General features: G+C 36.2%; 1 protein-coding gene across 1 annotated transcript; it reads right to left on the bottom strand.

Annotated features, from left to right (window-relative positions):
* Positions 1–12,014: 12,014 nt before the first annotated feature.
* LOC109009239 lies at positions 12,015–17,600 on the bottom strand. Its single transcript, XM_018989643.1, has 6 exons — positions 17,426–17,600; positions 15,417–16,614; positions 14,904–15,304; positions 14,218–14,711; positions 13,446–14,129; positions 12,015–12,122 (listed from the first exon to the last, which is right to left on the bottom strand). The coding sequence occupies exons 1-6, from the start codon at positions 17,598–17,600 to the stop codon at positions 12,015–12,017; spliced, it is 3,060 nt and encodes a 1,019-aa protein (XP_018845188.1).
* Between the last annotated feature and the right edge of the window lie 2,235 nt (positions 17,601–19,835).

Here is a 19,835-nt window from a genome sequence, read left to right as displayed (position 1 = left end):
GCAGATAATATCACAAAAAGGATTAAGAAATATAATTATCATATCTAATATGGAAGAATGATGCGTCTGTAAAGGACGTATCTCACTTCCAGTCTGCAACCGTTCACTTGCGTGATGACAAGAAGTTTCGGCGTGATAAGCCTGGGAAAACTCTGATGCTTAAGTCAGTAAATGTAACAAACAATTCAGAATTCAAAAGAGAGAGATCGATCCCTTACTATCAAAGGTTACCTAGTATATATAGATTCCAACGTGATGTCTATCTGGTACAGAGTTTATCAGTGTGGATCATTACCCAGTAACCGAACTGATCACGTATCTGCATGAAATCTCTATCTTCCCGTGAAGGGTGGCATGTGAGGTGTGTGTGTGACTTTGCTGGGCCTTGGACTCTCTAATTCCCTTCAGTTAACAAAAAGCTTTTTATACTGGGCTTCTTTCGTATTGGGCTTTTAACATAGAATGGACCCTCAACTAAAATAGACCCTCTAGCTACCCCGCTAATTCTCTTCGCCCCATGGTGTAGGGAATTCATGTTGATAAGTCTTGTTGTCTCATAAGTGTCGTGAGCCTCGTTATGGGTCCCCTCTTTATTTCCAGCCCTAAATATTTTAATGGCTTACCACTGGCTTGGGTATGCGCAAGGCTCATGGTGCATAGGAAAGCAAATGACTATTGGGACAAGCCCATCCCATTTATGAACTATTGAGTATCCACCGGTCTTTCATATTCCTCTTCCTGCGCCGTTTCACTTTTTCAAAAATCGAGGAGCCCTATGATTTCCTGCTGACGTGGCGAAAGGGGAGAGGGCTTTCGTGTGATGGTTACTCTTTAGCTTCAGTGTCAAGCCATGATGTCTACGGCTGCTGGCGTTTCATATTCGCCCTTCTTTAAATACCCATTCTCTATCTTCTTCATCTTTCTCTCTACTCATTTTTTCTCCTTGTGCCTTTCTTGCCCGTGCTTCCTTTATTGTTCTTGTTTCTTGCCCATTCTGTCTTCTTCGTCTTCTTGCTTCTTTTCCCTTCTAGTTTTCATGGCTAAAATGGTGATAGCTCTATACAACCTTTTCAAGTTTTGGAGGGCACGACCTTCGACGGGCATGGGTGGTGTTCAGCCTTTTGAAAGAAGCATCTTCCCGAGATTCGGGAGGAATATCGCATCCCTGAGGAGGCGATGATGGAGGTTCCCCCATCGGGATGCTGTGATGATGAGGGTTTTGCAGGCAAGGTTACTCTGACCACGTCCCTGATGTCCCATGGGTTGAGACTTCCCTTTGTTGCCCCCTTCGCGACATCTTGGACTTACTAGATATAGCGCCCACTCAACTCCATCATTTTGCATTGAGAGCTTATCTTTATACCTGCATTGTTTTCCGCATAGTCTTGGAGCCTCTTGGGGACCTTTACCCTAACTTGATTGCCCAAGAGTTTTTGGCTTTCTACAACGTCAGCCACCAAGGGCAATGTTGCCAGCTTTGGCAAGAAAGATAAAGGGCAGACTTTGGCCCGATTTGAAACTTGGTATTCTAACGCCAAAGCTTGGACAACCAAGTTTTTCTTTATCACTGGCTAGGGCTGGGACTTTCCCGCCCAAGAAGCTCTTTTCCAAGATTTTCCAATTAAGGTGATCTGGCGCCCTCTTCCTGACGATAAGAGTTTGTGGGCAACCATGCCGCCTTTGTCGCGTCAGGAGCTAACCCGAATTAAGATTGTTCGTTCTTAGGCTGCAGCCCACCATGAATATCTTTGGACTGATTTTTTGCTGACGCCTGATTACATTGACCAATTTCTGATGTCCCCCAATCGCTCCCATGTTCAGGGGCTTTCGTTCATGATTTCAGATATAATTCCTGCTCCTTTACGAAAACCCTCCGAGAAAAATAAGGAGGATGGCCAGTCCGAGCAAGGAAAGAAGGAGAAGAAAAGGTCTGAGAAGAAAGAAAGTGAAGAGAAAAGGGAAGTAAGAAGCAAGAAAAAGAATGACGATAAAAGTTAGAGAAAAAGAGCTCGCTCTGAAGATTCTCCTCCCTCATCACCTCCACAAAAGAAAACTCTGGCATCCTCGGAGGGCGCCCGTGCCCAAAAGTCCACGTCGTCCGCTCAGCCGTGTTTCCCGTGTCATTGCCTATGGAAGCTTTGGCGCCCTTGGAAGGTGTCCGGACTTTGACGCTTATGTAGCCAGCCACCACTGTGCTTCCTATGCTGCAGTTAGAGGAAACTGATGCACCCTCTGAGGGCAGTCAAGCTCCTCTGCCCACCCCGCCGGTTACTGATGCACTTCCAATACCTTGGGGTTCTTCTGCGCGGCCACGTTCGTCTTGCCTGCGAGATGCTGAAAGTTTGGCCAGCATTGCCCTCTTCGATTTGGCTGCCACTTTCTAGGTTAAACCCCCTCAGCCGGCACGCCCACTGGCAGCCAACCCTACATTTGAATTTCCAGTTGTTGAAGGTTGAGTGAGGGAGGGCGAGCTGGATGCTGAGGTCGTGACCGCTTTTAACTTGGATGCTGTCACGGGTGCAAGGGTTCGCCCACCCATGGCAGGCGGTCTCATTCCTTCCCCAACTGGGGATGTTTGTGAAAACTTGGGCGTCAGGGCTACTGATCAGGGCGATGCCGTTGGGCATACATCCTCTTGCTATGAGGACGTTCACATCCAGTTTGGGGCAAAACAACCTGCCCTAGAGACCCCACCAATCACTGTCTCTGGGGGAAGTACCCCTTCATTGGTTGGCAGTGGCGAATGCCTATATTTTCCTCCCCTTTGTACCCCATCCTTTGGGGGAGACACCAACTCCCTCTTCAAAGAGGCATGGGGTAATTTTTTGCGAGAAGATACTCGCCTAATCTAGTCTGACTTGGCCTACGCCAAGTCCCCCCTTCCACCTATACACCTCAGGGGTCTGCCAGAGAGGGTGGTGGATTCAACCTTGAGGCTTGCAAAGGCTTCCTTGCTCAGGGTTGTTCCTAGCCCTAGGGAGATCATTGGTGGTGATGCTAGTGACGGTGCCTCCTCTACTTCTGTCAATGCCCAAGCTAAAGCCATTGCTCAGATGGCTAACCATTTAAAAGACTGATTTTCTGAGGTACCATGCGGCCTGTTTTTCTTCTTGTTGTGCTTCCACACAATTTCTTACTTGGGTTGTTTCACTTTCTTTTGTAGGGCATTAATGATCTGGCGGCGTGGATTGTGGCATATCGTGACCACCTAGAGGAGGAGGTCAAGGAGTGACGAAAGTTGTGCTATGTCGCCAAGCGTGCTTCCGAGAAGTGGCAGGCTGACATAAATATTTCATATTTCATGAAATATGAGGGTAAATGAATAAAATCGCATATTTTTAAGTGGTGTGCAGGAGTGAGAGTCTTAAATCTAGAATTTTTCTTTATCCAAACAACCCATACTCTTTAATTTGTATGATTTTCTTTGCATTTCATGCCTTTATCAAGTCACGAGTTGCCTAATGGGAAAATTACTTAATGGTTTGAAAGCCGATGGAAGATGCGACTAAACTTTAGGTAAATTTGTTTCTTAGGGTCTTTACATTATGAATTCAGGTAGAAAATGCATACATGATTACATGTTCCCTCAATTTCCTTCTCTTCTCCTGATCTCTACCGCTGAAGATGCTCTTCCCTTACAAAATTAGGAGATGTTGGTTCAAAGCCTCACAGGACAATTTGGAGGGAACACAAAAAGAATGCAATACATGACTACTTGCTGCTTCCCAAATGATCTATGAGAAATGTCAATGTATTGCAGAAATTGTTGATATATATATATATATATATATATATATATATATGACTCTAATTGCCATTAGATCAAACATATGAAGACATGCATGATACATTAGATTTATTTTATAATAAATAAAAATAATTTTATAATCTAACATACCACATCAAGCCACTACAGTTTATGTGTTTACTTTTATAAAATTCCTTTATAACAAAAACATTCTTCTTTTGACAAAGGGAGAGGCTAGCCTTTATTTTTTATTTTTTAACTTGAAGAACTCCCCAAGATGCAATATCATGTCCCAAGGGGACTACTCTTCCTTGCTCCTCTGCTGTTGGACAAGAGGAACAAGCGTAGACTTTTCCTCCTTTATTATTGGAAAAATGAGACAACTTAATAGATGAAACTTCCATTTTTTTAATGGTAAGTTGGGGGAGACCAAGCCCTTTTAGGTCTCGTTTGGATACATAAATGCTAGCAATCTATTTTATCTCATCTTATCATTACAATTTTTACAAATTTTTATACAAAATATAATAAATAAATCAATTTTTTCAAATATCAAAACAATAATAATATTAAAAAATAATATTCTAATAATATTTTATTCAACTCATCTAAAACTATCTCATCTCATCTTATATCATTTCTTCTCACTATCCAAACGAGCCCTTAATGTAAACTAAGTTGAGGTGGAAGCGGCTCTAACTTCTCTCTCATTCCAAATCAATGCTTTTTTTTTTTAGATTTCATTTTTTTTTTGTATTCATATTTTTCGATCTTGTTTTATTCTATTTATTGTTTTTCTTGTATTTCTTTCAAATTTTTGGCTTTTAAATGAATTTTTTTTATACTATTTATAAAATTTTATACACATAACAATATATATCTAATCTATCATGTGACATGCACGTACGCAAACCATTATTAATACCAATGTGACATTTCTAATGGTTTCTTCATCAAAAGTTTGACGAAGGGACTATATATATATTTTGATAATTTTTTAAATTAATTAATTAATCATATATATTTTGATAATTTTTGTCCCAAAAGACAGCCATGTCGTCCTAAAAAATGTTTTGGGACGAAAAAAAATTGTCCCAAACTCGTGCCAACAATACTGTGCCAAAAGGTATATTGGGACGAAAATCACAATTTCGTCTCAAAAAATATCTTTTGGGACGAAATTGAAGGAAACCTTTCGAACACGTTCAAACGGGAATTTCTTTTGTTACGGTTGAAATTCGTCCCAGAATATCGTTCGAACAGAAATCATTTTAAGTTCAAACAGTAGTAACGTGTTTGAATGATTACAAAATATGTTCGAACAAACATGAATTCGTTCAAACGGCATGAAAGTAGCTTTGTGTTCGAACGGTAAAGGGTCAGATCGAACGGTATATTGGTTCGAATGGTATAAGTTATGTTCGAACACTTCAGAGATAAATGACGTTCGAACGTTATGTGATTGTTCGAACTCGACAAAAATAAATTGCGTTCAAACATTATGTTACCGAACACGTTCGAACGTTATTTGTTCATTCGAACGATAACTATTTTATTTAAAGTCAATAATAGAAAACCAAATAAACATTCAAAATATTTGAAAAAATACATTAGAAACTATTTAACACTCACAAAAGTTTTATAATAAGTGCGAACTAAATAAATAACCGTGAGACGGTCATTGTTCATACATAAATAGATAATCCCAAAATCTGTATGCAAAAAACCATCAGTTGCTTGGAGGCCTGTATTGTTGCATAAGCTGCTGCATTTGGAGTTGCATCTGTCTTCTAAACTCTTATTGTTGTTCTTCATGTTGTTTGAGGCGCATCTTCATATCTGTTTGTTTTGCCAGTTGAGCCTCTAATTCATGCTGTTTTGCAGTCAATTTTTCGATTCTGAAATTCGCATTCTCTAGCGCAATAGAAGTCATAGATGCATTCCCAGAAGAAGAGGAAGAGGGAGAAGGTTTTACACAGCGACCCAAACCCCTCAAATATCCTGAATGTTGACCCAGGACTTGTGTAAAAATATCAATATCACTTGTTGAGAAATTTTGATCTGACGCAGATTCAGCACGTAGGGCAACCATTTTATCCTAGACATATATAAGATAAAGAATTAATATCGTCATAAATACTCTAATATATTTAATGAAAACAGGTTATAATACTTACATAATTTTTATGAGCATCAGGATGAGTCCACTCTCCATTACGATCAGTGTGCGATGCAGCATATAATTTTGTCAGATCATAATTGGTATCTGAATCTTGCTACAATAAATGTTTAAGATATAAAGTCATTATAATTCATCCAAATAATTAACTATATCCAATAAAAAAAATAGCAATACCAATTTCTTAGAGAGACGATGGAAAGATCTTGAGCCTGCATGATGATTAATTTTCAATTTTGATCTCTTTGTTTTGTTTATAGAACTTCGTTTCTGCAAAGAAATTGATAATATTATGAAGCGAAATGACAAATAAGACAAGTAAAATAATTAAATTTAACTATACTTGATATGATGGATTCTCAAACATGTCACAAAGTGTTTCCCATTTAGAAGGTCGGACATCCTGAAAAGGACGTTGGCGTGCATCTTCCTTCTTCTCAAACTTATTATAATACTCATGACACATCGCATTATATTTGCGAATGCATTACTCATAAGCTCTTCCACAGTCTTGCGCTCTTCTCTTCGACTAAAATTTAATTCAAAATCATCATTGAAAAAAATAGTTACAAACACATTATCATTTATAATATTCTAAATTTAAGTAAAATATAGAAATTTATTCTACTAAATTAATGTTTTAAACATTACCAAATAATGCTTATTGATAAGCTCTTTAACATTTTGGGGGACTTTCTTCCATGAAGTCGTTGCCAAAGGTGCGTAAGTTCGTGTAAGAGCACCCACATGCGATGCAAGCCAAGCTGCTGGTTGTCCTTTGTCCCGGTATGTTCGTCAGGAATGTTAACCTTGATCTTACCCACCTTCTGAAATTTTTCCAATGTCACCCCTCTAGTGGTGCCCCGACGTTGATGAGATTGTACTGTAGACTCTATAAAATATAACATTGTAATCAATTTCATTTATATGTCTATTATAGGACTTTAATTAATAACTTTTATGAGTATTAGATTTTTACCTTATTCTGTAGAGTCAATCTCTAATGGTGAGTCTGAAGGAGAGCTAGGAACATGTGGAGATGGATTGCAAACTTACTTCCTCTTTGGTGGCATAATTTCAAACTACTGATACATTCAATAAGTAAAATATTTGTCATCAAGTGTAATGTTAACACATAATTGGTCAATCATAATCTGTATCAGTTTCATCTGACAATTCGCTCTCATCATTTGTAGATTCTTCAGATGATTCAACATTTTCCTCAATTGTTGCATCAACAATTTCAGCCTCAATATCTTCTCTATTTAATGAAATCATCTCATATGAGCTCAAATCCACAAACAAATTTAAGGCGAGTTGACTCTCTTGGTATGCTTCTTAAGTAGATGGGTCATCTTCTTCTTCATCTTGTCCTTCCGCCTGAGGGATAATATCATATATATTTCTTGGAGAATATTTTTGTACTACTCGTCATTGATTTCCTAATTTTGGGTCATCTAAGTAGAATACTTGAGATGCTTGAGAAGCCAAAATAAAAGGATAATCTTCATACCAGTTTTTTGATGTATTAACACTCAAAACATATTCATCATCACGGACTCCAATACGAGGATTGCTTAAATCTCACTAATCACACTTAAACAGATACACCGCAAGCCCTCCCAAATATTTCATTCCAATTGTATCGACAATAATCCCATAGAAATCAATATTTTCTTCATCATGACTTCCTTCGACTAGGACACCACTATTTTGGGTTTTCCTATAACAATCTCGATCCATTGTGTGATACCTACTTCCCCGAGAAATACATGCAGAATATTGAGTAGCGCGTCTCGATGGGCCACGCATCAATGCATACAGTTCATCCAATATATCATTTGGATTATTTGCATGCATTTGTACAACCTACATATTGACTAAAGCATATGCTATATCAAAATTTAAATCAATATTTTTTCATTGGTTATTGAGTAAAGCATATGTGATGTCATTACCCATTCTTCAAACCATCTCGGGAACTCCTCTTCATGATTCTGGTTTATATAATTTACTCCCAGTTCCTTGAGCACGTTAATATGATCACTGAAATTGATGATTACCACAAATCTTTTATATTCTTAGACTTTTTTTAAAGTAAATGAGCGAATTTAAATTAAGAAAATGTTATAACTTACTTCAAGTAGTTCTCTATCTCAGGGCAATTGTTCAGCACGTACCACTGAGCTTTCTCGAACTCTCTTCCACACAAGTCATAACCACACACTGCACCAATTGGACGAACTTGTTGGGAAAACACAGAAAACACATGTCGTTGTCTTGCTCGGTCAACGTCGAAGTTTGTTTTCGAGTGTCAACTCCGTGGAAATATTTAGAACAGAAGGTATGCCACTCATAGTCAATATATGCTTCTGCAATTGATCATTCTGGGAGGACCTTGTTACCCACTGTACGTTTCAACTTTCTAAGAAATCGTTTAATGGGATACATCCATCTATATTGAACTGGTCCTGCAAGTCGAGCCTCACGTGGAAAATGAACGTCTAGGTGAACCATGACGTCGAAGAATGACGGTAGGTAAATACTTTCTAGCTTACACAATATTATGGCAATTTCTCGTTCCATTCGATCCAAAGCTTCTACATTCAACGTCCTCGCACATAAGTCTTTAAAAAATGCACCCAACTCGATTGAAGCCATGCGCACATCACTTGTCAAGTACCCACGGATACCAATAGGTAAGATACGCTGTAAGAAGACATGACAATCATGACTTTTTAATCTAGTTATTTTCCAATCATTTGTTCTCATACACCTTGTTAGATTCGAGACATAACCGTCCGGTAATTTTATCTTCATTAGCCACTCACAAAATGTAACTCTTTCATTTCTTGACAATGTATACCACCCAATCAGCATGTAGACAGACGAACCATTTTTTTGCAATTGCATTTCTCGTCTTATTCCCAACCGCTTCAAATCCTTCATTGAGTTTATTGTATCATTTGTTTTTCCTTCAATTGACATCAATGTTCCCAATATAGGTTCGCATATATTTTTTTCAATATGCATAACATTAAGGCTATGCTGCAATTTAACTTCGACCAATACAGGAGTTTAAAAAATATACTATTCTTTGTCCAATTCAACTAATTCGTAACTCGTTTTCTCTTTCGTTGTTTTTTACCAAATTCATTACAACCAACATCTATAAATTGTGCAAGTACATCTCCACCAGACAAATATGATGGAGGTTGGCCCCATTCAACAGTTCCATCAAACATTCTAGAATTTCCACGCCATCTATGGTCAGTAGGTAAAAATCGACAATAACCCATGAAACATAATTTCCTCCCGTACATAAGCCATTTAGATTGGGTATGTTTGTTACAAGTTGGACATGCCATTTTCCCCTTAATACTCCAACCTGACAAATTTCTATAAGCGGGAAAATCATTTATTGTCCATAACACCGTAGCATGCATCTTGAACGACTTACCTGTTGATGAATCAAATGTGACAACCCCATTCTCCCACAAATCTATCAATTCTGCAATCAATGGCTGTAAGTGTATGTCTATATCATTTCCAAGTGACATCGGACCTGGAATGAGCAAACTTATCATGAAATATGGATATTTCATACACTTCCATGGTGGTAGATTATACGGCATAAGTACAACTGGCCAAGTACTATGACTAGTACTCATGTTCCCAAACGGATTAAATCCATCTGTTGCCAACCCAAGTCTCATTACGCAGTTCTTCAGCAAACCATGGGTGTTCCTAATCAAATTCCTTCCACACCTGGGAGTCAGCAGGATGTGACAAAATATCATCGTTCCTTATTTTGTCTGATGAGTGCTATGTCATGTCTACAGCCGTTGTGCAAGACATAAGTAATCATTGTAATCTAGGTATATATAGTTAATTTAGAATTAACTATTTAAGTGTTATTAAATCCTAACTATATTTATATTTTAATTTAAAGATTTAGTAATACATATAATTTACAAATTTCATTTTATTAATTTAGAGTAAAGTATTTAAGTATTATTAAATCTTAACTATTTTATTTTAATTTAAAGATTTAGTAGCACATATAATTTACAAACTTCATTTTATTAATTTAGAATTAACTATTTAAGCATTATTAAATCTTAAATATTTTATTTTAAATTAAAGATTTAATAGTATTTTAATTTAAATATTAATTTTATTAATTTAGAATTAAGTATTTAAGGGTTATTAAATCTTAACTATTGTATTTTAATTTAAAGACTTAGTAGTACATATAATTTACTACTATTCTTATATATTTGTATTCTAATCGTAAATACATTGATGTATAGTTAATGTTCGAACGGTGCTACACTATGTTCAAACATAACATACACGTTTGAACAGTAATCCTAACCCGTTCGAATGTGTTCATTCCAGATTTTAGTTGTCTTCAACAACTGAAAACCCCATTAATCCAAGAATACAAATTTCTCACAACAACACAAACAACAATATCAATAGCATACAAATTTCTAACATTGCAAAATATTATATTCAAACCAAAATGAGAATATAAAAGGCATAGCTGAATTTTTGGAGATGAAAATGCAAGGAGATTAGATTATATACCGTGCGAAGGAGCTCTCCAACAAGTAGTAATCCGAGAATAATTGAGTGAGATGTTAACATTTTGAGTTTGGGGGCTAGTTTGAGGAAGAATGGCTTTGGTTCGCGAAGGGGTTGATCTGTTTTGTGAGAGTGGCACGCGGGAGGAGAGCGAGATTGTGAGGTTCTGTAGTGTATTTGCAGAAGATTTCCTGTTCGAACGGTTATTTACTAACCGTTCGAACGTAAAAATATTTAGCGGGATAAATTCTCTCCTAACTTTTTACGTTCGAACGTATAAATAGTATGTTCGAACGTTAATAGATGCATTCCCGCTTGATCATTAATCGTTCGAACGTTATTTTTAACAGTTCAAACAGTTTGTTAAATGTTTATTAATATTTTTTTTAACACTATACCTTCAAATAAAAGAACAACATTAATATATATATATATATAGACATATTAGATTATATTATAGTTTAGTAACATAGTAATATCATATTATAATATATAATCGATAATGTTATCTAATTAGACTATAACACAAATATATTATGTTAATATATTAGACTATATATATAACATATATATAATATGTAACAGATAAGATTTTTGTGATAGAATAATTCGTGTAATAAATAAACATGTGATGACATGGCATATATGCTACATGTATGTCATGTCACGTAATATTCAATGTCACATGTTATGCCATGTTATGAAATATTGTTTATTACATAATATCATATATAGTGTCATCTAATTAGAGTATAACTAAAATATATTATGTTAATATATTAGACTATATATATAACATATATATAGTATCATATATAATGTCATCTATAGTACTAGCATAGATAGTGTCATCTAATTAAACCATAACTAAAATATAATATGTTAATATATTAGACTATATAGATAACATATATATAGTGTCATCTAATTAGATTATAACTAAAATATATTATATTAATATATTAGACTATATATATAACATATATATAGTATCATATATAATGTCATCTATAGTACTAACATAGATAGTGTCATCTAATTAGAGTATAACTAAAATATATTATGTTAATATATTAGACTATATATATAACATATATATAGTATCATATACAATGTCATCTAATTAGATTATAACTAAAATATATTATGTTAATATATTAGACTATATATATAACATATATATAGTATCATATATAATGTCATCTACAGTACTAACATAGATGGTGTCATTTAATTAGACCATAAATACTTAATTAATATCTTAATATATTAGACTATAGATAACATATATATAGTATCATATATAGTGTCATCTAATTAGACTATAACTAAAATAATAATATATTAATATATTAGTATAATATTTAAATGTATTGAAGTGGACCGTTCAAACGTTTTTACAAACGGTTCGAACGGTATTGCATAAATAAGTTCTTGCAGACGATCATTTTCACGGACGTTCGAACTATTAACAAAACTTCGTTTTCTCCAAGTGAACTATCCATCTCTGCCGTTTAAAGCCGCCGTCGCCACCGCGAACAGTGCCCAATCAAAGCCTCTTTCTCTAAGCATCGGTATGCGACTCAGGTCACCATCAGTACTTGACTGACACAGATAGAGGAATGCTTAGCTGCAGTCGAGGCAGTGTGCAAAGATTTGGCGTCTTAGTACTTTCTATATTTTATTTATTTTATTTTTAGAATGGAAAATATTTAATATTTTGTAAATTTAGTATTTAATTATGAATTAGTATTAGTTTATATTTTCTAAACTAATTATTGATTGATATTATTCCTATAATTAAATTGATAAATTTTTTATAATTACTAGTTAATATAATTATAATTCTAAAAAAAAAAAACATATGATCACCGTTCGAACCATGAAAATAACGTTCAAATAATATTGATTCATCACTCGAACTGTGAATACTATAAGTTCGAACGGTATATCAATTTCCCGCTATATTAATGTTACTTAACGTGCCAAATTGCACGTTCGAACAATGCTGATTTATCATTCGAACGGTAAAATTATACGTTCGAACGTAATGCAGTTTCCCGCTATAATAATTATACTTAACGCGTGGAAATGTACGTTCGAACGGTTAAATTTAACCGTCCGAACGTTAAAACCTTACATTCGAACGGTTTCATTATTAGGGACAAAATATTTCGTCTCTAATTATATCGTTCAAACGGTTTTGTTCTTCCTTCATTTTTTTAGGATGAAGTCTAAAATTCATTCCAAAAAGTGCTTTTTGAGACGATTTTCATTTCGTTCCGACAAAAAATTGTCCCAAAAATTCTTTTTTGTTGTAGTGTAGGGAAACTTCGTTTTATACCCCTTCAAACACATCATATTTCAAATTGCACCTAAAACTACCAAAATGAACAATTTAGTATTCAAAATTATCAATTATTTGAATTGAAAAATGATAAACACACATAACTTTTCACAATATATTACACAACCATGTTTTAAAATGAAGAGTATTTTAGTAAAATACTTTATAAAAATAACATCATTTTACAAAAATACCTCAACTTTAAAATATATGTTGTAAAATATATTATAAAATGTATTGTATAGATATCATTACTGATTTGAATTTACAATATCTGTCCACATTTGCCCTTGTGAGCCAAGGTGGGTGACTGCATGAGGGACATACGTACGGCTGTGATTGGTAACTGCTTTGTTTGGTTGGACATGATCGAAGTGTCCTTTTTTTTTAAAAAAATAGAACCTCATTCTTTCATTCAATCATAGAACACTGTCTACAAAACCTTCCATGTCTTTCTGCATACAGGAAGAAATACAAATTGGTACCTCTTCTATCCATACTTGCTCTACACTTGATCTTAAAGCTAACTTAGCCAAACTATGTGCTACTGTATTTGTATTTCTATGTGAATATTGAACTACCCAATTGGACCATTCAGATAAAAATGACTTTGAATCTTCAATGATACTGTCGAGGCATGATAAGTTTTCATCTGGGCTATAAACAGCTTTAACAATGTTTTGAGCATTTCCTTCGAATGTCACTTTGTTGAGTCCCAAGTCTCTGCAAAGTTCCATGGCTTTTCCAAGAGTAATTCCTTTTGCTATTACTGGTTGATCCACATTACCTTTGATTCCACAATATGTTGTTGTAACTGCCCCATTTTCATCTCTAATAATGACTCCTACCCCCATTTTCCTAAGTTTGACATTACAAGCTGCATCCCAGTTAGCTTTAAAACTGTTTGCTCCTGGTGGTGACCATTTCTGGATGACTTCTACTCTACTGTCCCCTCCTCTACTTGAATCTGTTGTCCCCTCCTCTGCTAAGTGGTATTCTTCCAGAGATTCTCTTGTAGCTCTGATAATACTACTTGGGTTAAGAAATTTGTTGTCAAAAATAAAACTGTTCATTCTCATCCACAATCCCCTCATGATGACTGCAACTTCTTCTAATTCAATTTTGTTGGGCTTCCCTTCCAGATCTTCCCAAAGCTTAAGCAGATCAGTCTCCATAGCACCCCAATTTCTGAGTTGCACTATGAGCCTCAGCCCACACACCACTTGCTGCTGGGCACTGCCATAGAACATGCATGACAGTCTCCTCTTCTTTCAAACAGATGGGGCATAAAGGGTTCTCAATAACTTTTTTTGAAAAGAGGTTTACTCTAGTAGCAAGAAGGTTGTTTCATACCTTCCACATAAACAACTTCACCTTACCAGGAACTTTCATTTCCCATATAGACTTCCACCTGCTATCCTTCTCATTCTCCCTAGAAGAATCTCCCACCACAACCTTCTTTCTATTTTCATCCAAGAAGTATGCACTTTTGACTGAAAAAACACATTTTCTCGAGGGACCCCATATCAATTTGTCCTCTACACCCCTAGTACTCATGGGGATACTACAAATATGATCAGCTTCTTCTTTATTGAATATAGACCTGATTAAGCCTTCATTCCAGTCCTTTGAAACATCATCAATCAGTTCTCTAACTTTTGAATTTTCATCTAGGATCGAGATGGGGGATTGAACACAAAAGGTTGAGGGAGATAGCAACCATTTTTTACCCCAAATGTTGATTTTTTCACCATCCCCAACTTTCCACCTCAACCCCTCCTTTAGTAACCCCAATGAATTCCAAACACTTCTCCATATCAGAGAATGGGCATTCCCCAATTTAGCTTCTGTAATAGAGGTGTTCTTGAATTATTTCTCTTTAAAAATCTTAGCAACCAAAGAGTGAGGGCTTTGTAACAATCTCCAAGCCTGTTTAGCAAGGAGTGCTAAATTGAAACTAGCCAAATCTCTAAACCCCAAACCTCCCTTGCCTTTAGCTATCCCCATTTTTTCTCAGCTCCTCCAATGGATCCTATTACCCCACCAGAATTTAGACAACATGATATTGATTTCCTTACAAAGCTTTTTGGGAAGCTTAAACACACTCATTGTGTAAGAGGGAATTGCAGCTTGAACCAATGTATTTTTCATAGCTGCCTTGGACCATGGACCCCCTGCTCTTAGAATAAGATCCCTGTCTGCCATATGAGTATTTGAACTAAAAAAGACTGATGTCTTCTCTTTATTCAGAAATTGGCCAGAAGCTTTTTCATACCTCAGCAACAACTCTTGCAATCTCTTCCATTCCTCAACACAAGCCCTCCCAAATAAAATGCAGTCATCTGCAAATAGCAGATGATTTACTCTACTCCCTCCTCTCACAACTGTAACCCCTTTAGTATTCCCAGTCAAATCTGAATGATTAAGCAAAGAGCTTAACCTTTCTGCACACAATATGAATAAATAAGGGGATAGGAGATCCCCTTGAAGGAAAAATTTTTGACCCTGGCTTTCCATTGACTAACACAGAGTAAGAAATTGATTTTATACACCTCATGACTATCTTTATCCAATCATCACAGAGGCCAAATTTTTTCATTACTGCTTTCACAAATGGCCACTCTATCCTATCATAAGTTTTTGACATGTCAAGCTTAATGACCATGTTTCCTTTCTTACCCTTCTTCCCCACCTTCATGGTATGCAAAATCTCATAGGCAATCATGATATTGTCAGTAATAATTCTACCAAGAATGAAGGCACTTTGATTGGTTGAGATGATCTCTGTTAGAACTCCTTTGAATCTATTAACTAGCACTTTGGAAATAATTTTATAAAAAACGTTACAAAGACTGATGGGCCTATACTCAATTACTACTTTTGGGTCCTTCTTCTTGGGGATTAAAGCAATAAAGGTAAAATTGACAAGTTGGAAAGGAATGGTACCATTGAGATGGTTAAGCACAGCTGCACACACATCATCTCCAATTGTTTTCCAATGGTTTTGATAGAAGCAAGATCCAAAACCATCAGGGCCTGGTGACTTTAGAGGTGCCATGCTTTTAATTGCTTCTTCAATCTCCCCCTTGCTAAATGGTCTGAGCAGTTTGTCATTTGCCTCCCTTGTAGCTCGAGGTTCTAAGTGTTTTAAGCAATCTTCCATCTCTTCTGAACTAGGCTGAGTTGAATTGAACAAGCTCTCAAAATAACCTTTAAAGGCTCCCTCAATGCCCTCTTGGTCTTTGCAGATTCTCCCTTGCCCATCTTCAATTTGTTTAATTGTGTTCTTTCGCCTCCTTTGGTTTGTACAAGCATGGAAATACTTTGTATTTCTGTCACCCTTAGCATACCAATTTCTTTTAGCCCTTTGTTTCCACTTAATATCCTCCTTCTCAAGCAAAGTTCCAACTTCTTTTTGTAACTTCTTTATTTCAGCTGCATTAAGGCAACTCTCTTCATCTTGTAACCTTGTCAGTGCCTCAGTTTTTAACTTTATTTCTTGATTCCTGTCCAGCTTGAACTGCTTACACCATCCTAGAAGTGCCCCTCTACACCTTTCTAGTCGTTTTGTTATTGGGGTTTGTGAACCTCTCCTTCCTTCATTACTCCTCCATGCCTCTTGGATTACTTTCTCACATCCCTCCTCCTTATTCCAGCTTGCTTCAAATCTAAAGATTCTACAATCCTTCCTTGTGAATCTGTCCCTTCTGTTCATAGTCAGCAGGATTGGCTTGTGATCTGAACTCTTGCCTGTTAACATCCACCCAATATTCCTTAAACAACTGGACCCAGGAAGGGTTTGCTACTACCCTATCAAGCCTTTCTTTCGTGAATGAAGCATCCTCGTGTCTGTTGCTCCATGTGAACTTGCTACCCACCCACTTTAAGTCTGACAAGTTCCCTTTCTCCAATACTTTTCTGAAATTTTCCATTAGTTTCTCTTGTCTGGGTTTGCCCCCTATCTTCTCACCATGAGTTAAGATTTCATTGAAATCTCCTAACACACACCAACCTTGAAAACTTGTTGGCTTTAAGGATGACAGTAGCTCCCAAGCTTCAGCCCTTTTGTGAGTCTCAGGATGGCCATAATAACAAGTCAACAGCCACCTCGAGCAATCTACCTCATTTGATATCCATGCATTTATGTGCCTTTGTGTGTAATTCAAAACTTCTAAATGGACCCTACTACTCCATAAAAGTGCTAAACCTCCTTTTTGACCCACTGGTTCTACCATAAAACACCCTTCATACTTAAGTCTCTTCTTAAAACCTTCATACTTGACTGCTTTTAATCTAGTTTCCATTAAGAAAACTACATCGGGTTTCTTCTCCTCCACCAATAGGTAGAGATCTTGAACTGTCTGAGGGTTCCCAAGCCCTCGGCAGTTCCAACTTAAGATTTTCATTGAGAGTGACGGGATTGGTGATCAGCCTCCGCCAATAATTGTTGAGAATTATCCTCTGAACCTTCACTATCCAACTTCCCTAGCTTGATCTTTTTTTGCACTTTTTCACCCCCCATCACCTCTTCTTTTTTTCCTTTTTCTAGTAACATACCCACCATCCTGCTTGGTGTCCTCCCTTTTTTCTCTAGCTCTCCTTTTCCCCCCTCCCTTAGTCTTCCTACTAAGCATTCCTAGATCCATGCCAATAGTGGCTGTTTGCACAATCTCCTCTATCTCCAAACACCTATCATCCCCACTTGCTTCCACCAACCAACCATCTACCCCTTCCATTCTTTTTTTAGATGTACCTTTAGCCAACAACTCTGTACTTCATTGCTCTCATCCCCTCCCTTTAAACCCATGCACAATATTCTCCCCCTCATCACACTCCTCCTCTGTGTTCTGCTCATCCTCGCCCCTTTTTGTTTCCTCACCCTCTATCTCCTTCTGGTCAACCCTTTCCCCCCTTTCTCCCTCATTCTCATCTCTCCACTTTCTTTCAAAACCATCAACTCTTATTTTCACCTTGGACCCCATTTTTGTGTCAGCCCTTAACCACACTCCATATTGCAACTTTTCGCCCACCTTCCCAGTACATCCTTGTGAGCCATGAATTAAGCAACCACACATAAAGCAGAACCTGGGCAACTTTTCATATTTAATTGGGATCCAAAACTTGTCACCTTTTATCGTGATTGTTCTACCTCTGGCCAGAGGTTTCATAAGCTCGATGTTGATGCGGACCCTTAGAAACTTACCCCATCCAATCCCACCTTCTTTTGCATCCACCTCTTCTACTTTACCTATTGTTTTCCCTATCTGTTTGCCATGTTCTTCATTCATGCATGCAAGAGGCATATCATACATTTGGACAGAGAAACTTTCCTTTTCAAACCTCTTTCTTTGTGGTGGTGTATATTCATCAAATAGCTTCAAGGCTAATAGATGTGAGTCAAAGAGCCAAGGTCTCCCACTCCATACACGCTGCTTGTCTGCTTGGTTAGCAAAGGTTATGGTAAACATGTTACCTCCTAGTTCAACGAACTTAGTAGGCTTGTTAACTCTCCATACTTTCTTCATTGTATCCTCAAGAACCATTTTGCCAATGTTCCTATCCAGACAAATATTTCTACCAAGCTACAATCTTCTTTGAACCCTATTACCTCATTGATAGCATCATCAATGACTATAGCTTCCCCTTCCTCCTCCGTCAAACAAAACCTCCCCCCACTATTCCTCCAGATCATTCATTGATGAAAACTTTTCTCACCTTCACACCTACAACTTCCTCTAGCTTCCCCCGTAACCACCAACACAGTGCGAATTACTCATTCGTACTCCACCGTACGTTTCTTTCACTCAGCTACGTAACCACTCACCTTGAACGTACGTAACCTCTTCCCACCACCTTTCCGTTGGGAAATGGTGTGGTCCCCCCCACTTCACCTCAGCCTCCCACTAGGAGAAACAGAGAGAAGAATATGATTGAAGTGTCCTTAATATAACCCTTATCCTTTTTTTTTTTGGTATATATTATGAATTATATTTTTCTCTGCTCTTTAATATTAAGACAAAACGAGTGATATCTAAGGTCGTAATTAAAACAAGGTTAATAACGCAAATAAATTAGATTTTTTTGGGGTGTAAGTGAACCATGTATATAATTAAAATGGCATCATTTTATATAAATCATAGAGATCAGAGGGCTTTAAACGAATATTCCCCAAAAATAATTTGGATTTAATAATAGTTGAAAGTCTCATGAGCATGATATCGACCAGCTTCTTGCATTTAAACCCAAAATTAAGCAATTTGGATTAAGATAATTAAATGAAAAATTAATGACTACTACTACTATATACGTACACATAATGGGAAACTAATTTAATTTAATTAAAACATATATATAATATATTTGACATGGAATTAAGTCTTTTAATTGGGTGATTACGCACTTTAACACAGATCAAGAACGTTTGGTTGCCAAACGTTGCTCTGAGAGATGATAAAAGCAACTGAATCCTTAAATTATTAATGTATCAGAAAATGATCTTTAATAATTATAACTAGTTGAATTTAGAAAAAAAAAGAAAAAAAGGTTGTTAATTAAAGTCAGATTAAACTAATTTAAACTTCATATAAAAATATGTTCCAAACCCCAAAGTGGGATAGCTAGCATGAAAGAGATCACCGTCAAAAATATTTTGAAAAAGAGGAATTCTATACATCATCCACTATTTACTTTCACATCCTACACGGTCTATAGCTTTATTGGTAAGTTTTAATTACTATTGGTCTCATGTCATCTCTAAATTATATAGTAGTAAAAACAACAAATAATAATTATCGCCAAATATATATAAGATCAATATATATATATATATATGGCACACCATAAGATATATAAGAAAATGATTATGATTATGCTTATAATTTACAGTACCCTTGGTTGAAGGATTATATATTAAATATTATGATAAGATCGTCTTCATGATATATATATATATATATATATATATATATATA

The sequence above is a fragment of the Juglans regia genome, chromosome 1 (assembly GCF_001411555.2).
Source record: "Juglans regia cultivar Chandler chromosome 1, Walnut 2.0, whole genome shotgun sequence".
NCBI classification, from domain to species: domain Eukaryota; kingdom Viridiplantae; phylum Streptophyta; class Magnoliopsida; order Fagales; family Juglandaceae; genus Juglans; species Juglans regia.
This window is presented reverse-complemented; position numbering and strand designations above follow the sequence as displayed.